We start from the raw sequence: 22,450 nt of genomic DNA on the forward strand, positions 1-22,450 counted from the left end.
GCAGATTCTGCATTGCAGTATTTCAGCGCTTTAATTGTCTTGTGAGAGTCACCCTGCTTCTAGGCCCAAACTGTGAATTACTCCATCTGGTGGCCCGGGCTATCAGTTGTGCTAAAATCAAATTCCCTTGCTCAGTCCTCTCTACAGGTGCTATTTTTTACGTGCGTGCTCTTTCTTCAAGTAGATTTGGTCTAGAAATCCCCAGTCTGCATGTATAAGTACAGGTAGGGTGGATTTTTAGGAGGTAACTTTATCTTGCATTTCACTGATCATGTTAGCATTGCTCTTCCTCATACGATATCCACATTTATTTCTTAAAGGCTGGTTTCCTGAGATGATAGATAGGAATTTGAGATAATTTGTCTTTCTTTCTTTTTTTTTTCTGTAGCAAAGAAACTAACATTTTTCTTTTTATCATGGATGTAAACACTTCAGATTTTTTTTTTTTTGCTGTGGAGTAGAAAGGGCTACTTCCAGCAATCTATATTTTGTATCATGTAGTTGATTTTATCTTTATAGAGTCACATTTCTAGAAACAGAATTATCAGCCACAAATTATTTGATATGCTTTGATCATCATTCACAATCTAAAATATGGCATAGAATCATAGAATCAGTCAGGTTGGAAGGGACCTCCAGAGATCATCTAGTCCAACCTCCCTGCTCAGCAGGGTCACCTAGAGCATGGTAGACAGGGTTGCGTCCAGGCGGGCCTTGAAGATCTCCAGAGAAGGAGACTCCACAGCCTCTCTGGGCAACCTGTGCCGGGGCTCTGTCACTCTCCCAGGGAAGAAATTCCCCCTCACGGTCAGGCGGAACTTCCTGGGCTTCAATTTCTGCCCATTGCCTCTTGTCCTGTCACACAGGACAACTGAAAAGAGTTTGTCCCTGTCCCCTCGACACCCTCTGCTTTGTATATATATATTTTTCTTTTTATAACTCAGCTTTTCTTTTCCTAGGTCTTTATAAGGTTGTAGCCGATAAAACTCCATACCTCGGCACTGAGGAAATTACCAGAAAAGTCTCTATTGGGCCAACACGATTTGGCCATCCAAGTTTCTACTGCCCTGAGGATATAAAACTGGCAAACCTCACCATCAAACATGGTGAGCAGATCACCTTCAGCTCCGTGGAAGAGGTCAACGGAACGATGGCTGTGAACTGTGGTGTGGTCAGAAATAACAAGTCTCATTCCTTTACTTTGCCCCTTTCGCAAGAAGGAAAATTCTATGAGTGTGAAGATGACCAGATATACACCCTGAAAGAAATTGCAGAATGGAAAATCCCTAAGAGCAGAAAGCGGATTGTGAAACTTTCCAGTACTTTACACATGTGGGAATCCTCTAGTCCACTTCCTGCGAATTTTAATGGCTGCTTGATGCTCACACCTGTCTATGAAGTACAGGCAGTAATGAAATGTAAGTAAGAACCAGTCCGTGATGCTCTTAAATGCACATAAGTTGCTCAGAATTCAGTTATAGGCATGAATTTTGGCCAAGAATTCCTGAATCATATTTACCACTGCTGCTAGTTTCAAGATTACAAAACACAAAAATAATACTATCATTTTTGTTTCCTCTATCATCCCTTAATTCATATAATTTCCTTGAATTTCTTTCTGTTGCCATTTAATTGATACTAATATTACTACGATTAAATCATCTTTGAAAGGAAAACACATTGTCAAGTGAAAAAGCTGACTTAGGATTTCAGTTCAGTTCTCAGATTCTCTTATTTTGAATTTCAGACTTTCACCATGGAGAAGCCATTTGGTCATTTGTGGCTCTGGCTAGCAATTAGAGAATAGGTACAGATATAGGTTGTAATATACTTAGCCACTGTTTATGAACTGCATTTCTTTTTCAGATTCAGAGTGCTGCAGAAAGCAAAACAATGTTATTTTACTCCATTGCAGAAAGATCTGTCAATAGAATGTAAACAGAAAGACTCATGGACAATTTCTGAAATCTCTAGGTTTGAGGAAATGGAAAAGAGTTAGAAAAGTAATATCCTTAAGCTGTAATTTGTGTATGCATTTTTACATTTTTAAAGAAGAAGAAGAAGAAATACTGTTTTGGCCATGACAAGTCAATATTGTTCTGTTTTCTCTACCAAAAAGGCCAAAACTGCTGGGTTCTGTTCTTACCAATGTTTATAGTCATGCCTTACTTTAAACTTGTTACTGAAATTAGTCATGGAAATAAAATTAGAAGATGTGGAAGGGTATGAATACACAGTGAAATGCTCCTGAGTTATCGTGGCTTGTAGAGCTAAGCAGCAGTAATGAGCCATGTGTGCATGCACAGCCTACCCTGCAAAAAAAAAAAAAAAATAGCTTAAGCCAAAAACTTTGACCTTGGTTCTGAGGCTGAGGGCAGCCCAGGCAGTAGATGGAAACTTGCTACCCTTCTACTTTTCGGTGCCCCCATACTTTTAACATTTGCACAATAGGAACTTAGCTTTTGGGAAGGTTTTTGCTGCCTGTTGCCTTTACTAGAAGTATGCTAGTTAGCTCCGTAAAAAATTAAATCCTTTTAGTAATGTCATTCATCAGGATATTAAGCAGGAACTCTTTCTTTTCACCCTGGAGTTTTTTCCTGGAGAATGACATACGTAAATGGATAAAAGTACACAAAAAGGAAATAAGGTAGGCGGTGACTGTTAGAACAATATACTGTAATTGCTAAATGCTTCTCATGAGATATTGCACTGTGTTTGCTAGCAAGTTTAATGTACAAGTTTGGAATGTACAACTTCATGGATTAAAATACTTAGTTTTACTAGTCCTGCAACAGGATCTCCTTAGGTGTATTCCTATGCCCCCTTAGCTATAGGTGCAGGATTAATAAAAATTAATTTAATGTTTCTAAAAGTTTTTCAGAAGATTTGGTGATGTTAAGTATGCATTTGTGTCTGATAAGAAGGAGAATTGATTACATTTTCACCGGCTGTGGGCAGGAATCCTTTATACTTCCCATTCTTAATAATGAACAAAATTATGTATCTGGAATTCCCTCAACAGCTCACAGAAAAATTTCATTTTCAGTAATCATTCCTCTTTCAGGGACATTCCCTCATGGTGTTTAGGCTATTTGTCACCTGAAGATGTTAATATGACAAGAGCAGAGAGGGAATAAACAGATCCTGAATCACTGACATACTATTCTGTCATACAAAATGTCTTATAGTGGTTTAAGAATTTTAAAGAATGAAAGAATAAATTTTAGGTTTAAGAAAAAGATATTGGTATATCCTTCTATAAGGAAGTGTGAATCCAGGATATACTATACACTGTGTGCAGATCTAAGCAAAGTAAGTCTTAATGAAGAGGATCATTAAATAATATTTGCTTGTTAAATTTTACTGTCCTGGTCAGTGATCTGTGGTGTTACTGATCTGGAGCCAAACTCTTAAACAAGCTTTAATTGTATAGTCAGTTTTGTGCTTGGAAGTTTTGCATCTAACATTTTGCAAGTTCAGCTGTGATAAAGGAGTTGTTGTTTCCTGTCAGATCATTAAATGCAGTGGCTTGGTTCTGACAATAAATAAAATCAGACGCCTCAGAAAAAAATGCAAGGGTTTGACAGAGGACCGTTGTAGGAAAAATGTCTTCATTCATTCATAGTAAACTTACACTTTGTTATACAAAGGTTATACAAAAAATGATACTATTTTTTCATAATTATAGATTTTTTTATTCTTATAAATAGCATTTTTTTTCCTACCAGATTGGACATATTAATAACTTGTGCTAATGAGTTCTTAATGCTGCCCATTTCTCGGGAGAAACCATAAGTTACTATGAAATAAAAGAATAGAAATACAAGTTGTACGTAATAAAAAGAGTTTGATAAGAGGAATAGCTGAGGTAAACTTGGAGGTGCTGTGAGAAAGACAGTGAACTAGATTTTCCTCTTCCCTTTTCTTAGCCTTTTGTTCATTTGTACATCTTTTTCTCATATCATCCTGTCTCTCTCTTCCTCCATGAGGTCTCCTGCATGTCAGATTGAAATAGGCACACTTTGACTGGCACTGTCAACAACGCTAGCACACAAAGAGTTGCACAACACCTCCGAGAAGGTCTTTTACACGTTTGGCCTGCAGCGCATATATTTTTTTTATTTCAATGTCAGATTGGAAAAAAAAATGAATGTGTTTCTTTTTCTTTCTAGTTCGAAAGGATATAGTTCATATCCTCTCAGATCTGGATGTTGAAGTCAAGGATATAACAGATTGTTATGATATTAGCTCTTTTCTTCAGCCACTGTCTTTGGAAGATGTATTTAAGAGAACAAGCAAGGAATTTCCTGTGGTTGCTGAGATAATGGAAGGCCCCCAAGGAAGCCAGAAGCCTTATAATTTATTGTGTACAGGGAAACAGATTGTCATCTACAAAAAGTACCAGGCAAAAAGAGTCCTCGCCTCTGAGATCAGAAGTGATTCCCCAAAAAGACATTTTTTAATCCCTATGAGCTACAAAGGGAAGTTCAAGAGAAGACCTCGGGAGTTTCCAACTGCCTATGACTTAGAGATAGCAAGAAGTGAAAAGGAGCAGCTTCATGTTGTAGCAACTAAAGCCTTTGATTCTCCCCATAAAGAGCTTTTTTCTGTTTCAGTTGGAGATCAGTTTCTACTTCAGCAATGCCAGACCAGTGAAGTTCTGTATGAGGAAAGAAAGAAAGTTGTAGACGTTTTAGCTTGTGAACAAATACTAAGTGATACCTATAAGAAAGTGCTCCTCCCTATGTATATGGAAGGTGGCTTTGTGGAGGTGATTCATGACAAGAAACAGTACCAGCTTTCGGAGATTTGCAAAGAATTCCATTTGCCTTTTAATGTCAAAGTGTCTGTGAGGGATCTTTCCATTGGGAATGATGTTTTGGCTGCTCTGCCTGGTCTGCAGCTTGAAGAAGAAATCACAGACTTTTATTTGCTGATTAGTAGTGTCAACAGTCCAGTGGATAGCTGGGAGATTCCTGTGTATCGCTTAAACATGACAGTCCATTTGCTCAGCAAAGATGTCCAAACAGTTATACCCCCTGTACCTAAGACAATAGTGGAAGAGATCAGTGAAGAGCAATACTACATGGTGCGAAGATACGAAAACCAGACCCTATATCCACCACCCAGGCCTCCCAAAAATCCAACAGCACTCACATCAAACCCTCTTTTTGCAGTACCGACACAAGCGGTATCTGATGTACTACAGGCCCCAAAGGTAAGGCATCATATCTTTTCCTTTGTCTGAATCAGTTACAATCACAGGTCACTTTATGTGAGTTTATAGTCTGTATTTCACTTGTGTATCCATATGGCTTGCAATTCCCCGTAACAGGCAAATTAGCCATTTTAGACAACAATAGCTAAAATCTCCAGTGTGCATTAATTGAGCCATGAAAAACAATGGAATCATGCCGACGCACAGCAGAAAGCTTGGCCTGGTAATTTTGGATGGATAAACCTTTATTGAACCTGTGCAAAAGTAAAGAGAGATGCTTAAAGTGGCTGTGTTTAAATGTTTATTGAGGGGAACCATCTGTTTTCGTGATACATGTAAAGAGAATTTTGTTCACCTGGAAATAGCAGAATTATGTTCACAGAAAGTCAGGTTGTATAGATATTTTTGGCTGCATATTTTCGCACGTACCCAAGAGGCAAATAGATTTGGAGTAAAAAGGGCAGCTGTTTTAGAACAGCATTTGATGATCAGAAAAAAAGTGTTCCTCCTAGGACAGTTTCCTTAGTAGCAGTTAACCAAAGCCACTGCACTTGTTCATTAATTTTCTTGCTTATATTGAAAAAACTATTAAACCAAGGTGCCTCTGGACTTCAACAAGAGAGACCATCAGAAGGTACATAACTTACATGATAGTTTCTCTCTTTTATGTGCAAAGGCAAAATCCTCTGCAGGGGAAAAAAAGGGAAATGTTGGAAACTTTTTCAGGAAATAGTTATGCTGCTGAGGCCTCAGAATGTGACTCTAGGGTGCTTGTGCTGCACTTTAAATGCAATGTAATTCATGGAATTATATTTTGGGGCTTCTGGGAAATGTTATTTTTTGTGTTGCTGTCAAATAAAGGTCCCACTGTAATGACACTGGAAGGGAAGTATTTCCTTACCTGCTGAGTGTGTTTGTTGCTTTAGCACCAATTCCAGGAGCCTGCACAGGTCTGCACTCCACATAGGTCCTAGTAGATGGTTACAACAGTTCATAGCAGAAGTGAATGGTAAGGTGCGTCCCTCAGATAAGGGTAATACAGCAAAAAGCTGTGCTTTTTCTTCCGTCTGTGCTTGTGCTATGAAAACCTTTCTGCTTGTTCGTGCTTGAACACTGTAGCAGCTTAAACAAACCATTTGGTTAAGTTAGTGTGAATAAACAAGAAACTGGGCCTTGGAGCAAACTGGAAGCCTTCAGCCTGGTGGTGGCTCAAGCTAGAGAACTGAGGAAGAATTCCCCCACTGTTGTGTTTCTGGTGTAACTGTACCTTTGGTCAGAAGAACTCAGACTGCTTGCTGTAACTGATGACTGCGTGTAGACACCAGCAAGTACGTGCTGACTTGTGCAGGCTAGATTTGTGCAGGAGAGAATATTTTCTTGAATAGGGAGACAGCAATTAGCATAAGAGAGGGATGAGTTCAAGTTGCCATGCACATTCATGAGTGAGAATGACCTTAGACTGCAGCTGTCCAGACAGAGAAACACATCCAGGCAGACTGTTACAGAGGACATCTTTTTGTCATATGCTTGTTATAAATAAATAACAAATTACAGTTAGAATGCTTAGCCTTATGCAGATTTGTAAATCCCCTTCCCTGGAAAGGTGAAACAAGTAGAACTCCCTTATTCATAAGATTAAACACCTTGAGCTTTCATGTAATAGGTTTAAAGTCGCACAGAATGCATTATCTCTTCCATCTCGAGCACAGCAAATCCTCTGAGAGGACGCAGATCTTAGCTGATAGGCTCTGCTCTGGCCTTTCAGTCAGTGACAGCAATAGGAAAGGCTGCATTTTCTTCTCAGGGATGTCTGAGGGTCCAGAAAGTTGGAGGCTGAGCCAAAATGATAAATGGCTCGCTTTTTGCATATTTTGTGACTATGCCTAGACATATTTGCATGAATAACAGACAAGAGTCCTAATCAGCCAAACTTAAGCTTGACAAGGTGGCAGCCTGGAATAAGCTTTAGGATTGCGTGAATTGCCATGCTTCTTCTGCAGGCAGCACCCTGCTTGGGGCTTAGAGAGTTCTGGTTGCTTGCAGGAGGGTGGTGAATGGGTAATTTTTGAGTGAGGATCAAGCTGTGCTCTTTGTTTTTCATTTTCAAGGTGAATATCAATGCAAAATAGTCAGCACATGAACAGTGCTTGCATCTTTGAGGCAGTGTTTTTCTTTTCCACTGGCTGGGAAACTCCACTTGGTTTGGTACGCTGGAATTAAATACTTCTGCTCTATTAGTCCATAGAGGACTAAAATCTGGCTGTTTTATGTCAATACCTGAGGATGCTCTGCCCAGGTGGGTCACTGCTAGCAAGTGCTTGTACTTTGATTGCCTCTTAGCTCTTCCAGCACGGTTGTGAGGGGAGAGTGGCTCCAGCTGACTTTGCCTGCTCTTTCCTGACCTTGATGAGGGAAAACTAATGCCAGGAGTGGGACTACATAGTGTATGTTTCACTGTGTACTTTTAGCCATGTTAGTCACTGAATTGGATAAAATTAGCAGCCAGTATGGACAGGAAATTTCTGTGAACCTGAGATGAGTGTAAGCGCTGCTTTTGTACCCATGCACGGGGGAATACTGCAGCGATGGGCATGTGTGCACAGTTCGGCACGGCAAAGTCCAGAGACATCAGATAAATCCTCAAGTACAATATAGCTGCATTAACAAAGATCTCTGCCCAACCTCGTTACAGGGCTAATTAAGTTGGCTCAGCTTCTGCTGACACAGCTTTCAACTCTAGAGCCTGGGGATCTCTTTTTTCTCCCCTCCGCAGTGCAGTGTGGACTTTCCCTTTGCCTCTCATCTGACCATTTAGTCTGGATAAGAAACACCCAAATCACATAGGTCTGCAGTTTTTTTATTAGGTATTAGTTGAATAAGGAGTGGGAAAAAAAAACATAAAAACCTATATGCAAACTAAATCAAGGAAATGAAATAGCATATATCAAACCATCAGATTAATCTGATAGAATGATCAAACTCTATCTAATAAAGGACACCACAAACCCTGCACTCTTTGTACCCGCTCACCCCAAGGCCACAGGTGACAGAATGACTGCATGCTTTGTCTAATGGTAAAGCTTAGGGCAGTAGCAGTCATTCACAAGGCATGCACATTTCCCACACTTGAGTCACTGAAATAAAGTCCTTAAAGGGTTCTAACTGCCAGGTCAGATTAAATAGTTTAAGCGATGTCTGATTTTTAAAGTAGCCTAGAAAATGGGAATGAGCTAATAAACCCCTAGTTGTTAATGCCACTGCTTTCAGAATGGGGCATCTCACACTTGCCAAGAAGTTCTGGGAGAGAAATTTTCATAGGGGGAGCCAGATAGGACATCACCTTCTTGGAATTAAAATTCATTTAAGAAGAACAAACCAAGCAAGTATTTGTAGGCTCTTTTCAAAGTTAGGACCACTGTGGTGAAGGTAACAAACAATTTTCATGTGATAACTCCAGAGTAATGTTTCAGGTGCGACCCCAGACAGAAGAGGCTTGAAATTCGTTTTCAAAATTTCCTTTATGCTTTTTATCAGCTACTAACAATTAATGTGTCTTTCCTTCCCTTGGGAGGATTCAAAGCCCAGTAAGTTTTAAGCTTCCTTTTTGCTTATCAGAATTACGCTTTCAGCTGTGAAGCTGATACAGTAATATGTGATCTACAGATTGTAATAAATTATAGCTAACATAGCTCAAGTTTCAAGCAGTAAATATCCTACAGATTTAGGAAGCTGTTAATATATGTTCTTTCACGTTTTTTTCTAAACTGAAACCAACTAGAAAGGTCCCTTTGGCAAATATTGCTAAAAACATGTGAATAGTGAGGGGATTGTAATCAACACATGGAAAGCCACAACCTAGTCCTGGTAATCCCAATACTCTAAGGGCACTAAGGGCACTGCTTGCGAGAATTCGAAGAGGGAGTATTTGCCCCTCTGATAAAGAGTAAGAGAGTTTAGCTCCATCCAGGGCTATTTTCAGTGGTCTGCTTAGGCATGTATCTAGCCTGAGGAGTATTAGTACCAGTAGAGTGCTTACAAGGTTCAAGTTAAGTTTGCCTTTAAATACCTTTATAAATGTGGAACTGGAAAAGTCAGTCACAGTCAGTAATCTGCTGAGCTCTAGCAAGCAAGCAAGAGATTCCAGCAGGCGAAACTGGAATTTAATAAAATGGCAAGTATCAGGGCATGATAGTTAATCGTCATTCAGTGCTAAGGTCCATTATCCTTCAAAAAGTCATTACAGTGTTATGATATCGGGAACTTTCTTGCTTTCTTGCTTTTTATTTCAAAATTAAAATGAAAGAAAAATTATCACTTCCATCTGGCTTTGCAGTTCTACAAACTGAACTACTGAAATCTGCCATTAACATATTTATCGCATCTGTCTTCACAGCAAAATGAAGACTTATCTGGAATTAAATTGATAAGACGTAAGCCACATTTTTCAGCAAATGAGTTTTCCTGCAGCGCCTCCTTTCCTTCCTCCTAATTATTTCTTTTCTGCTTCCAAAGCATTTTTCATGGTTTTGAGGCCTTTCTATAGCTGGCTGAATACAGATATTTCTGCTGTGCAACAAGACACTAAACTTCCTAAATAAATACATAGAATAGAAAATCCATGCAGGGAAACCAGTAAGAAATAGGTGAGAACAGAGTTCAGAGATCAGTAATCTTTTGGTACAAGAAACAAGGGAGAAAATCACAATCTGTTAGCAGATGCAAATATACATGTGAAAACGTAAGAACTTAAGTTTCTGCCTGACAAAAGCAGCATTGTGGCTCCTGAGGCTGCAGCTGGGCTTCCTGTTCCTTTCCCTTTTCTCTCTGTCCCCACCAAAGAGGAAGTTCCCATCCTCCTGGAGTCTCACCGTCCCCCTGGCCCCCATATATCATTTCTCCCTAGCAGTTTCCAAGAGCTTTGTAAGTCCGTAATGATTATAATGGGAAGGCTGGAAACACTGCCCATTCAGATTTATGATTCACAGTGTCCCAGGTTCTGGATGTCTCCTGCCGTCTATAGCCTTTCCCCAGCCCGGCCTCTACTGGTGAGTCAGGCTCCAAATCTCCCATGCTCTTTCATGCTGCAGGTTCCTCCAAGCCCCACATCCAGTCTGTGCTGCAGGATGCTTTTCCTTCTAAACACGCAGTGCTATGTATGCCTGATTTCCTCAGACCTATATCCCTCTGGTGCCTCAGCTCTGCACTTGTCTTGTGTCCTTCAGCTGTCAGCTTGTGTGACCTTGGTTCCTCAGTCTGCTGGTCTATTCTACTGCTTTCAGCCAGGTTTCCTCTTTCTTGCTTCTTCCCAGAACATCTCTTCCTCTTGCTCTTCTCTCATACAGTGAGCTGAAGCCAAGGCCACAGATGTATAGGGTGGAAGCTGCAAGACTTTCCAAATTATTCATGGGGTTTCATCTCCTTCCGCAACAGCGTAACAGGGGCTCTTGCTCCAAACCTCAGCAGAGCAGTGGTCTTCACCTAAGTTTTTAGTAGCAAAGCTGGAGTGAGCGGTAGGTGGTGTCAGCCACTTAATTCTCTTTTATAGGCTGGACAGGCCCAGTTGAAGGACTTGATATGGGTGTTCTGTCGCAGCGATTGTTACATCTTTGTCTGTACCCTGGGGCTTGTGACCAGGTCCCAGGAACCCTATGTGAAACCTGACGCCATACTGGGCTGAGGCCTGCACATGTGCCATCTTTCCTCGTGTCCTGTGTTTCTGTGCAAAAGAAACAAAGCAATGGTGGCTGGAGAAGAGCTTGGATCTGGATGACCAGGGAACAGAATGGCCAGGTCATCTACTGCATTTGTATGAGCCAGCTGGAAGGGGTTAGAGAAGCAAGAGAATGGAGAGTTGGTATTAAAATCCTTTTCTTTTTTTTTTTTTTATGATATCAGAAGCTTAGTATTTCCAGAGAGAATCATCAAGTCTTTAGTAGGCACTTATTGTGGATTGATGTCACTCTCAAAAACAAGATAAAATTGGGAAGATAGCAATGTGCCTGCCAGGAGGATAGGCAGTAGATAATTGTCTGAGAAACTAGCAGGGCAATCTGAGGTGTAAGTCTCCTTGCAGAAAGTCATTACTGCTACAGGAATTGCTGATATAGTACATGAAATTAAGGAAGGTACTGATGAACATTTGGATATGCTGACTGATGTAAATGCCAACTGGTGAAAAGCAATTTGCTTAATTTAGAGCTAAAAATGAATGACTTGGAGAACAAAGAGAGAAGGAATATCAAAAATTAAAAAGAAGCCCAGAAGAAATAAAAAAATGAATGACAGAAAAATATGGAACCTCTGATAAGAGAAAGGAAAATCCTGTATATAGGGTTTGAGCCAAAAGCCATTGATATCAAAGCAGAATTGGCTGGCATGTATTTTTTTAATCCTGCAGAAAATACATAACAAACACATCTATTTGGATATTCAAAAATTAAGTCAAAAATTAAAAAATTCCAATTTGACTGTAGCAGGATAATTCTCTCTCTCAAAAAAAAAACAAACAAAAAAAAACCAAACAAACAAAAAAAACAAACAAGAAAAAAACAAAATGCAAGGCTCTGAAATAGATTGTTTAGCTTGGTTCCAAGCAGTCTGACTTCCCACAAAGGCTGTTCTCCAGACTGCATTGTATCATTCTTGCCTTTCTCCTTATGGCATCAACTCCGTAGAAGACTCCACAGCTGGCTGTTGAAGTGCAGCCCATTCCGGCCTGAATTTTGGTCTGTTCTGGACTCCACAAAAGGTTTTCTGTATTGAAAGGTATTCTGTATTGAACTGGCCAGAGTAAATCTGCACTGCAATGAATTTCCTGTGAGAAATACAGTTTCCATAGTATTACCATGCCCACCTCCATGCCCACCTCCTAGCAGCAGCAGTGACCCGGCTGGTACGCTCCAGGAGCTCCCCTCGGAGGTGGGTCCTTAAACTTCAGGCTGGTGCCAGACTCTTGACATCACTATTTAAACGTGTCTGGGGACTTTCCTGGGCTCTGGGGCAAACTTTGCATGGCATGGTTGATGCAACTCTTCAAGTTTCCAGATATATGAGGCTGCTTGCAGACTGCATACTGGGAATAGGCCATGGGGTATTCCAATTCCCAGACCATGCCCAGAAAATGCTTGGGAAAATGCTAGCTGGCACAGGCCAGAATTGGGCATGGGAGTGTTTACAGGCAATATTTAATCAGCTAGTGTTGATATAGTCTCTGTTGCAGCCAGGAAAGTCCAAGGGTCCTGCGCCTAGGAAGCTGGCTAGCTGATAGGATTTGAAATGTAAGAGACAAGACTCCAGGTCTTCCAATTTCTGAAAACTTGATTTTCTAGTGGATAATCATAGGCACTTACTGTGCAGTAGTACAAATGGGGCAGTGCTGAGGGGTTTCATGCGCAGCTATGGGATTGCCTGTTAAGAATGGAATACCAGCTATGTAACTGGAGGATAAGGTTAACTGAGTAAGAGAGCTGTGTGTTCAAGTGAAATGCAGGGACAAATATGGCTGTCTGCCAACCTTAAAGTACCTCATTAAAAAAAAAAATAAAAAAAAAAAATAAAAAAGGTGCTCATCAGACTCACTGAGGTACTAAATGAGATCAATGTGAAAGAAAGCACTGACATTTCTTATTTAAGTTATGCCTTCCTTTCGAAACTCAAGCTTTTGCAATGCTGTCAGAACTGGGCCTGAGTGAAAGCATCCCAGAAGGCTGGAATTATGCTCTGAGATATTTTGCCCAATGAAATGAAATAAGAAAGTTGCTGTAAGTGTGACAGCAGGGTCAAATCCCAAAGGACCTGCGAACAAGCCTAACATTTTCCAGAGAGTCTTCACAGTGAGGAATTGAATGATTATCAGAAAACAGAGAATGCTGTGGAGAGATTAATCAAATAATACATTAAAATTTGTAAAGAAGCACAAAGTTCTGGGGCTTTTTCTCTCTGCTTTTAGAAACTGTTAGTAGATAGCTATGAAATAAAAAGTATGGTGATAATAAAATGAATGTAGTGGCGTTTATCCATTGTTATGTGAGGGACTCTATAAAGGCTGAAACATAGTGGTTGATGTCTGCACAGAGAGAATGAATTTCCCTTCTTTATGGATAGAGAGCTATAATTTACACTCAGCTTTTTCAAGGTTGATACAACATTTTGTTGTTGTTCTACCTCAGGATATGAAATAATTTTACAAGTAGATATTTTAAATGGTAGTATGTTGAGGTTCAGATTTTCTTCCTACCTTTCTTCCTTCCTTCCTTCCTTTCTCTCTCTCTCTCTCTCTCTTTCTTTCTTAAAATAACAAGATTTACACAGGTAACAAGGTTTGAGGAGGCCCAGCGTATTGTGTAGTTATAGCTACTGTGATTACACAGTGGTCATACCACTGGAAGATCTGGCTTGCAACGGCTGTAGGCAGTGACTTGTTTCAATGGGCCACCTGGAATAGTGTGATGGAGTCTTAACAGGGGATGACTTGATATCCGAATCACTGAAGAAAAAAAGGAAAGAAAGAAGACTCTTTCGTAGTTTGTGGTATGCGTCTGCTGGACAATACTGGGGCTAAAAAGCTGCTGAGAACCTCCAGTAAAGTGGATTCTGGAGTAGCTCTAAGGGGAAGACTGGGAGAGACAGTGACTGATATGATGAGTGAGGCTGAAACCTGCTGAATAAAACAGGATAATGCTACTCAAAGTATCATTTTGTTTTTACTTTAAATTTAAAAGTTTCTGAAAAAGCAAATAGTATTTTATATGTGAAATGAAAAAATGGTGTCTGGAAACTACTTTTACCAGTCCGTTTTGAATATGATGCGGTATATGTAAGTCTTGCAATGCTGAAAGAGAATGGAGTGGCTGAGTTTGCTTGGAAATTGCAATCGTTTGAAGACAGATGTGCCAAGCCATCGAACATCAGCTTTACAGGAAATTCTGGCCATGTGAGGAATGGTGTTTGCAGGAGCTCCGTGGATCTGGCTTAAGTTCCCTCTTCAGCCACATGCTTCTTCCTTGACACTAGACAAATCACGTAACTATCATTGCCTCAAGGCATGAAGATACTGCTTGTACAAAGTTAGGGCATGGATTTACAGCTCATTAGTTACTTTATAAGGATGCTTTAGTCTCAGGTAAATGCAAGATACATTTCAGGAAGGGTCAGAGCTTCTTCACATTTACTCTGGAGCAATAACCTCATAGACAGTTGCCATGGAGTAGTTAATGAGCTGTAAATCCACACTCGCTTACTTTGTAGCAACTGGTTCATGTAGCTGTCTCATCTGTCTGTGAAAAAATGGGACATAATGCTTTCTTTTCTCATCTTGGGTATTTATAGAGACAGGCATCATTTTAGCATTTATTTATAAAGCATTTTGTGCATTGGCTGCTACTATAATAGGAACAACAATAACAACATAAAAATACTAGCAACAATGAAATTCCAAGACACAAGTATGTTTTAACCTTGGTTACAAGTTTTTAGATGAATATTACTTTACAGAAGAGATGCAGAGAGAAACTCACTGTCAATCTAGGACAGCTAAATTCTGAAATGGGTGTATCTGAAAGAGGAGGAAATGAAAAAAGAGATGTGAATTTGTCCTCTTTAATATTGCAGGGTGTTAACTTTGAGGCTCATTAACACATTTGTAAGTTTGATCTTTTGTTAACCACTTCATAGTACATTCTTATAGTAAGTGATAGCCTTTGTGCTTGCCTATCATGTATTTCCAGTGTCTTAAGTCTTGGCTTCACCTCATGGCTTACAAAACATAGCCTTTAGTTTCAGGACATGAGGAGTTATGGATAGAAATAAAGACACTTTCCAGAATGCCTGTGTAAATTTCCCAGGTGTGTTGGACTTTGACAGATTAAACTAAAAGTTGCATGTTGAAGGTCAGCTTATGCAAGCATGCAAGGTGTCAGCAAGAGCAGAAAATGAGGAAAGAGACTGTTACTGTATGGGTTATATATGCATGGTTTTTCTTATTGATAGATAGTATTTGGACAAAAAGTAGTTGGACCTAACTGATGATGTTTAAATACATGTTGACCTGAAAGGCCATTTTTCCAAGTCAGCCCTAGCACACAGTTTGAACAGCCAAATCATTTGTATTACTTGCGTAGATTGAGCAGCACCACCATTCGGATGGAAGAGAGGATTAAGGAGGGAGGCTAGGAAGGTGATACTGAGAACTAATGAAATAGAAAAATGAGATATCCAGTTATCCTCTATCAAATTGTGAAATGGGACAGGAAAGCAGAATGTTTGTAAGATGGAGGGAATTGCATTTTTGTTGTGAGAAGGCTTTTACAAAGGAGAGGGTTTTTCTTTTAAAAAAGTATTTTCCCCTTGTAAATATGCTAATTCTTTACTCTCCTGTCTTAGTTTCTCTCGCAAAAAAAGAAAAAGTAGTGTTCTGGAGAAAAAAAAAAACACCTATTCTGCTTGAACCACACAATGATTTTAAAATGTTTCTTTACACTGTAATGACATGAAATACCTAGTGTTTAATTTACTCCTTTGCACCTCCCAGAACACAGATTGGCCAGAAAGGTTTTGGTTTGCCTCCTGCTTTTACTCCATACATTCAACATCTGACTGTGTGGACACCCAGGCTACAAACCTCCTACACTACAGAAATTCCCTTTCTGCCTTCATAGTTTAAGCAATAAGATGTAGATGAGGATGCAAAAATACTGAAGACAGGAGAAAAACAGAAATTAACTTCTAAAGCAGCAAGGTTAGATTTTGCATAAGGCTTTTTGCTTGTTGGCGACTTCAGAAAATACAGAGATAAAATTCTCTCATGAAGTATTGAAACTGCTGCTGCCCCATTTGAACACTTGTATGTGAGAAGAGATCTCCCTCTACCCTCCAAAATGGAAAGTAAACCTTGTTATGAATGTTATAAGTTATTGAATAATAATATGTCAGTGTTCTGATGCTGCTATTGTTGAACCTAAATGAAAAACCTTATTAATCATGGATTTGACAGCTCATTCAGTTATAATAATGTTTCCTGTCAATCCAAGCTCTCATTATAATTGGATCTTACTTAAAAAGAAAGATGCTCCATTGACTGCTCAGATGTAGGAAAATACAGGTTTGAAAATGAAAATATCAGTCTGAATACTGTTTCCAGGAAACCTACTTATGCATGTACAAGTCAGAAAACACTTTAATCCTTGCTGTGTGTCACATTTCGACGTTACTATAATAAGATTCTCGTACTGACTAGGTACCAACTCCAGAATCCTGACAGGGAAAGAGTAAATAAAACTTTTTCTCAGGGGTGGTGGTATATCTTCACTACAACCCTGTTGCCATGAATAAGCCGAAATAGATGGCTTGCCTATATGACGAAGTGTGCAAGACTATGAATTTCAGTTAATTTGCTTCTCTGCATGGCCTGTTTTGTGGACACTCAGTGTACAGTAAGTATTAGATGTTTTATTTGGTATTGAGAGAGGATTAAGTTGGCCAAGGCACTCTACTGTGCTATAGGAGTGTTTGCAAAGAGAGTTACTGGCAAAGAACTGTAAACTCATGCCCTAACTTACTGTGCTCTGTCTTTATAAACATGCCCAGAGACAAGACAAGCAGCTGAGAAGGTTATGAAGGCAGAAAAATATTCAGACTGAGACTAAAAGCGCTTGGAAGAGCATCTCAGATAAGTGCTGGTTAGAAGAGACTCTGTAGGCCAAGCCCCGCAGACTGCGTATCGGAGGCCCTGATCCCACAGGTGTAACAAAAGGAGGTGGTGTACTTCTGTGGGGGCCACAGCTCACCAAGCACACAGGAGCCACAGGGTACAAATAAATTAAACCGCATTTGAAAAATGAGGAGTTTGTGGAAAACGCCCTTTTCAAGGGCAGTTGGAATGCTAATTCCCAGAAAATGTTCTAGTTTACAGATAAAGCATTGTGGCTACAATAAATAGGAACTTGAAATAGTTTTCCAAGGTATAGTATAATGCCAGCAAACATAGAGAGGCTGTATATTTTCTTCACTGTCTAGTAGGAGAAGTAGCAAACAGTAATCTGATGACATCAGGGCTATGTAGGGATCAGAATGAGGATGTGAACTGGGGAAGATAATCTGAGGTTTATAGAAAGAAATAGGAAATCATAGGGGACCTGAAGATGTAGTTTTTGATGCAGTTAGTTTTGAAGAAAATAGAAGTCAGAAAGAAACACCGAGTTCCTCAGAGAGAAAATAAAGAGGCAAGGTAGCTGATGTGAAGCTGTTACAGTTGACGTAAAGGGTATTGCAAGTCCGTTTGCAGTTCTCAGTTTGGGCACGTATGTATTTGACTGGTTAACTGATGGACAAACAAATTTACATCAGCTTTAAGCAACCTCTGCCCCCCTTCAGAACACACAGTTTGGGGTCACAACATGCTGGGATATCAGAGCTATTTGATTATTTGTAGTAGCAACAGTGAACATTTTTCTACAGTGTCCCAAGAGTCTTCACTCATGACGTGACTTGCAGGTCTGGGGGGAAGGGGGGCTAGAAGGCCAGTAGTCACAACTAGAGCAAAGCTAGTCTTCCTCAAAATATCTGTTGAAAAAGTTCTTCCTAAAAATCAAATGATAACAAGAAGAAATACTCTGGTGTAGGATAAGAATGATTTAGAGATAAACTAAACATTCAATAATGCTGTTAACATCTAGTAGGCTTTGGCTATGGAGACAAAATCATGAAATTATTTTAATTAGTTAATACTTGGCTTGTGTCCCCCAAAATTTGGTATTTGGGTGTGAAAATTCATGAATGTCTAGTGTTCTGTGAATTAATGTGCTATTCTTGGAAATTCACATGCCCTGCTGTGATGAAATGTCTGATTTTCAGAGTACATATAAGTTGTACCTCGTAAGGCCTATATGTTTAAAGTACTGAAATTCAGTGCACAAGTGTAAGGGCCTATTGTTTGTGTGTTTGATCTTGTCCTAGGTATGAACATCAGGAACAAAAGTGTAGGCAATCTTTTTTCCCTCAATGGCTCAACCAGCTAAGGCACAGAAGGAAGAACAAGCTGCAGCCCACACCACAATTTAGTAGCCTTCCTGAGACATTATGCTTTCTTCTATTATTTGTCTTCAATCAGTGCAGCTCAGCACCATCTTTTACTTTGTTTTGTGCCAAGCAGAAGCAGCCTAGCCTTCGATGAGACTGCAGTGGCTGAGAGAAACAAAGACAAGGCTGAGAATGGAAGTGCTGCAAATGCTAACTGGAATAAAATTCTGTGAGAAATTGGAAAGGGTTTGTTCTGGTTTTGTTGCTGTGCATTCTTTTTTTTTTTAAGTTGTATGCATGAAGGAGTGATTTTTCATCTCTCAATGAATAAATGAAAGTCAAGATTTGTTACTGGCAAACAGTTAGTATCAAAGGGAATTTCTCATATTAATAAAGTGGAAAGATCATTCAGTCACAAACCAGAGGTTGTCATATGCCTCTGCAACCTCTCACATAGCACTAATTTATGGAGGTTGCACAATAGTTTGTAAAGTGCTTATTAGCATAAAAAAAGTAAAATTTGCAATGCAACTATGTAATTCATGTGATGGAATAATATTTCAAATATTTTTTGCAATGTATAACTTGATCAGCTTCTGTTGTATGCATAAAATTAATATTTATATTCATGGGAGATCTGTGAGAAGGTCAACTAGGAGACATTTTAATCTATGTTTTCAATTTGTGGCTATATGGTTATAGTAATAAATCATAGAGGCTTTCAAAAGTAACAACAACAACAACAATAATATATGATTCTAAAATTTCTATGGACTACAGATTAAACTAATTTGTTTCTCTTGAGCACCTAAATATATTTTATTTATTTATTGGTTGTGATCGCTTATGTAATTACAGAAAGAGATTTGATACCCAATGGTATAAAATGTATATGCCAACAATTTCAAATTAAAGGGTGCTTTTAGATGATTTTAAAAGACACATTGCCAGGTACTGCTTTCATCTTTTTTCAAAAACCCCATGTAAATCCAATTTTGTGCCCTGACTGTAGGTACAGGATCGTTGTAGTAACACAATGACAGTCTGCAACATTAATTTATTGATTTAAAAAATCTCTGAGAAGTGTTTTATGAATTCAGCAGTGTTTATACATTATATGCGTTCCTATCCAAAATGTCGTACTTGGGCTTGTTCAACACATAGTGTAGTTCAGGCGTAACCACAAATACTGCAGTATGAAAATGCCTGTCAGAACGTGTGTTTGTTTTTTTTTCTGTCTGAAACAGTTCATTAGACAATGCCATACTTTTTCCTTTCTGAAACCCAAGCTATGAACACTGTTTCTCTAGCTGCTCAGCTGTGAATGTATTTTGACTGTGTTCTGTCTCAGGCTGCCTGCACTCAGATAGATAGACCTCCTGGGACATATGCAGGCTTGGTTTAGTAGAATAAAGCTCCATTTGCCTTAATGGAGTTGGAACCTCTTCCAATAAGTATGAATTTGGTGGGGGGGTTTTGAGGGAGGAAAATGGCAGGCACGCTCCGTCCTGATGAGTGAGCATGTCTGCAGCACTTGAGGAGCTGGGTCAGCCCAGCTCCATCCAAAGACACCCTTGCTTAGGTACCCACGTGTGCACCATGTCTCCAAGCTCTTGTAATGGCCGATACTCTCAGCAGCGCTTAGAGACCTGAGTGGCTACTTTGGGGTTAGCCAAACCACCTTTTGGCTGTATTGAAGAGGTTTCCTGACATAATCAAAGCAAGGATGTGCAGAGCGAGTAGATAAGCATAAGTGGAAACATACTTCTATGATGTGCCTTAATCTGGAGCTGAATTCTGCCTGCATCTGTGGTGCTGTTTTTAACCCAAAGTGAATGGCAAGCAATTCTTTTTCACACCAGAGCTGTGACTAACCCCCTGCGCAGAGAAAGGGTCACTACGTTATGGCTGGGACACACGAAAGGCCCACAGGCAGTTCAGGCAAAGCCCCAACGCTGCGGCTACATGACTTGGCTGCTGTAGGCTGCACTGGCACAGGGTCTGATGGATGAGCTGATCCTCTGGTTTAGCAGGCAGTGACTTGTCAGGGAGAGCTGAGCCTTTTATGCTCCCATATCATCCAGGAACCTACAGCATGCCCACCTCTAATGGAAAAATGATCTCAGCCCTCAAAGGGCTGTTATCATTCCCAACTGATGAGCTGCTCTAGCGCCTTGTTTTTTTGGCTCTCCCAAGTATGTGCCATGTGTCTTGGTCTCTCAGGTTTATTCAGGAGTCTCATGAGGTCTGGAAATTTGGCCATATGTGTATATAGGATGAAGTTCATTCCTGCACAGAGACCAGATATAAATGCGATGTGATTTTTCGTGTAGCTCCTCAAAATAAAGGTTTGAGGATTCATTCTCTCCTGTTGCACACCTTTTTATTGCTACTAAAGTGAGAAGCTATTCGGCATAATGTAGAATTAATTATATTAGAGATTTCCTTATTAGGGCTGAGAAAACATAGTGTTTTTCAGTTTGTTTTTTTAATATATGCAGTTATGCCAATTTCCTTCTTTTGATAAAGAGAAAAAGAAAGAATTCAAATACAAGATAGTCTTCCTCTATCAAATTGCATTATCAATAATGGAAGAGTACACTGGATTGTAAGATGGGTAACAAATCCTTGTTTTCATCCAGCACTTGTGGTGAGCTGTTGTAGCTCTTTTTAAAATTATAACAGACAGGGATGAGGAGCTCCATGCATGTTTCAAAGGCATGAGAAAGGCTGACCACTCAGAATTGAGAGCTATGGGGTTTTTTCTTATCCAATACTCTTATTTGAAACAGATTGTGTTTACTTAAGAGCTGAATCTTTGTTTAAAGTCCTGAAATTCTTGAAGAGTCCACTTTGCCCTCTGCAAACATGCACAATTAATTAGAAAGATGAAAGGTGTTTATTTTGACAGTGTAGCCCCATAGCATGTCCTATGTTTTTCTTATAAAAAGATGAATAGCAAGGGGATTTCTGAAACGTTCATCTTCACTCCCAGTGAACATGTTAAGTAGCAGCTTGAATTAAAAAATAATTCCAGTAAGCTTTTAATACCTTTATTGTGACAAAGAAAACTTTAATTGCATCAACTTACATTTGAATAATCCATTTACAGTAGCAGAAATATTTATGGTTTTGTACTCCTGCCATGAATTCTGACTCTAGTGTATTGAAACATTGCGCATGTCAGTGTGTCTGTTTAGCTGTTTTAGACTGGAAAAGAGCTGGGTTGTATTGTGGTTTTCCATTCCTATTGGAACAGAAACTCTAACAGTTGTCCCTCATAAAATTCTGCCCCGCATATACAGGCTTGTATAATTGACTAGGTCTCTCCTCTCCTCTCCGCTGCACTCCGCTCTCTTCAATATTGCCAGCTATACCACTATAGGAGAAATCAAAGCTATAATCTAGAATGATTTTTGATTTTTGGAGTTTTCTTTTCTTTTTTGACTATTATGAATCTGGACTCATTCTTGCTCCTCCCACAAACATCTTACTATATTGAACTGCTTTGATGTAATTCACTTCTGCCTAGTCTAATGAAAAATATAGTATTCATCCAGCCAAAAGTTCTTAGTCACTTAGCCCATGTTTTATACCTTACAGTAAATGAGATGATATAAAATTCCTGTTTAACAAATTGATTAGTCTGGGAGAATATCAATATCATTCAAGTTGCAGAACCTGACTGGCAAATAAAATGTTCCCAGTAAAGTGAATTTTGTAAAAGTCCAGAGGATGAAGCACTTGTTACTGCCTCTGTTTAAAAGCATCAACTAGTCTCTTACTACTGCAAATATTTTTCTCTTTAAATAATCAAAAATATATGTTTTAACTCAATATCCTTCATATATTTCTTGCTTGTTTAATCTGCTTTTTATGGGTTCATTTTGATACTTCTCAAGAAAGAAGAATGCGTTATTAGTATTCTAAAAAAAACAGAAACAGGAGTGAAAAAATAGGAGCATAGATACTGGCTTCCCAGCATTCACAAGGAACAAGTCACAAATGAACTGACTTAATGCACATCAGCAGGTAAAACTACCATTACCTTCCAGAGTCTCCTGAGAAGAGGAAAAAAAAAGTAATCTTGTATCACCTTTGAAGGACCATCAATGTACCATTTAAAGATGAATAGCCCAGTTGTAATCTCTCTGTTTGATGGAATCATAACTGGCTGCGATAAAATACAAATGCTTTGGCTCCAAGGCAATGTTGAAT

General features: G+C 39.3%; 1 protein-coding gene across 1 annotated transcript in view; it reads left to right on the forward strand.

Moving 5' to 3' along the window:
• The window catches only part of THEMIS (thymocyte selection associated), an 84,874-nt gene that overhangs the window by 24,012 nt on the left and 38,412 nt on the right, over nt 1-22,450 (forward strand). The window contains exons 3-4 of the mRNA XM_062570913.1: nt 960-1,418; nt 4,173-5,218. Coding sequence (XP_062426897.1) covers nt 960-1,418; nt 4,173-5,218 — 1,505 coding nt within the window. The remainder of the gene's footprint in view (nt 1-959; nt 1,419-4,172; nt 5,219-22,450) is intronic.

Source organism: Rhea pennata, chromosome 3 (assembly GCF_028389875.1).
Source record: "Rhea pennata isolate bPtePen1 chromosome 3, bPtePen1.pri, whole genome shotgun sequence".
NCBI lineage: Eukaryota > Metazoa > Chordata > Aves > Rheiformes > Rheidae > Rhea > Rhea pennata.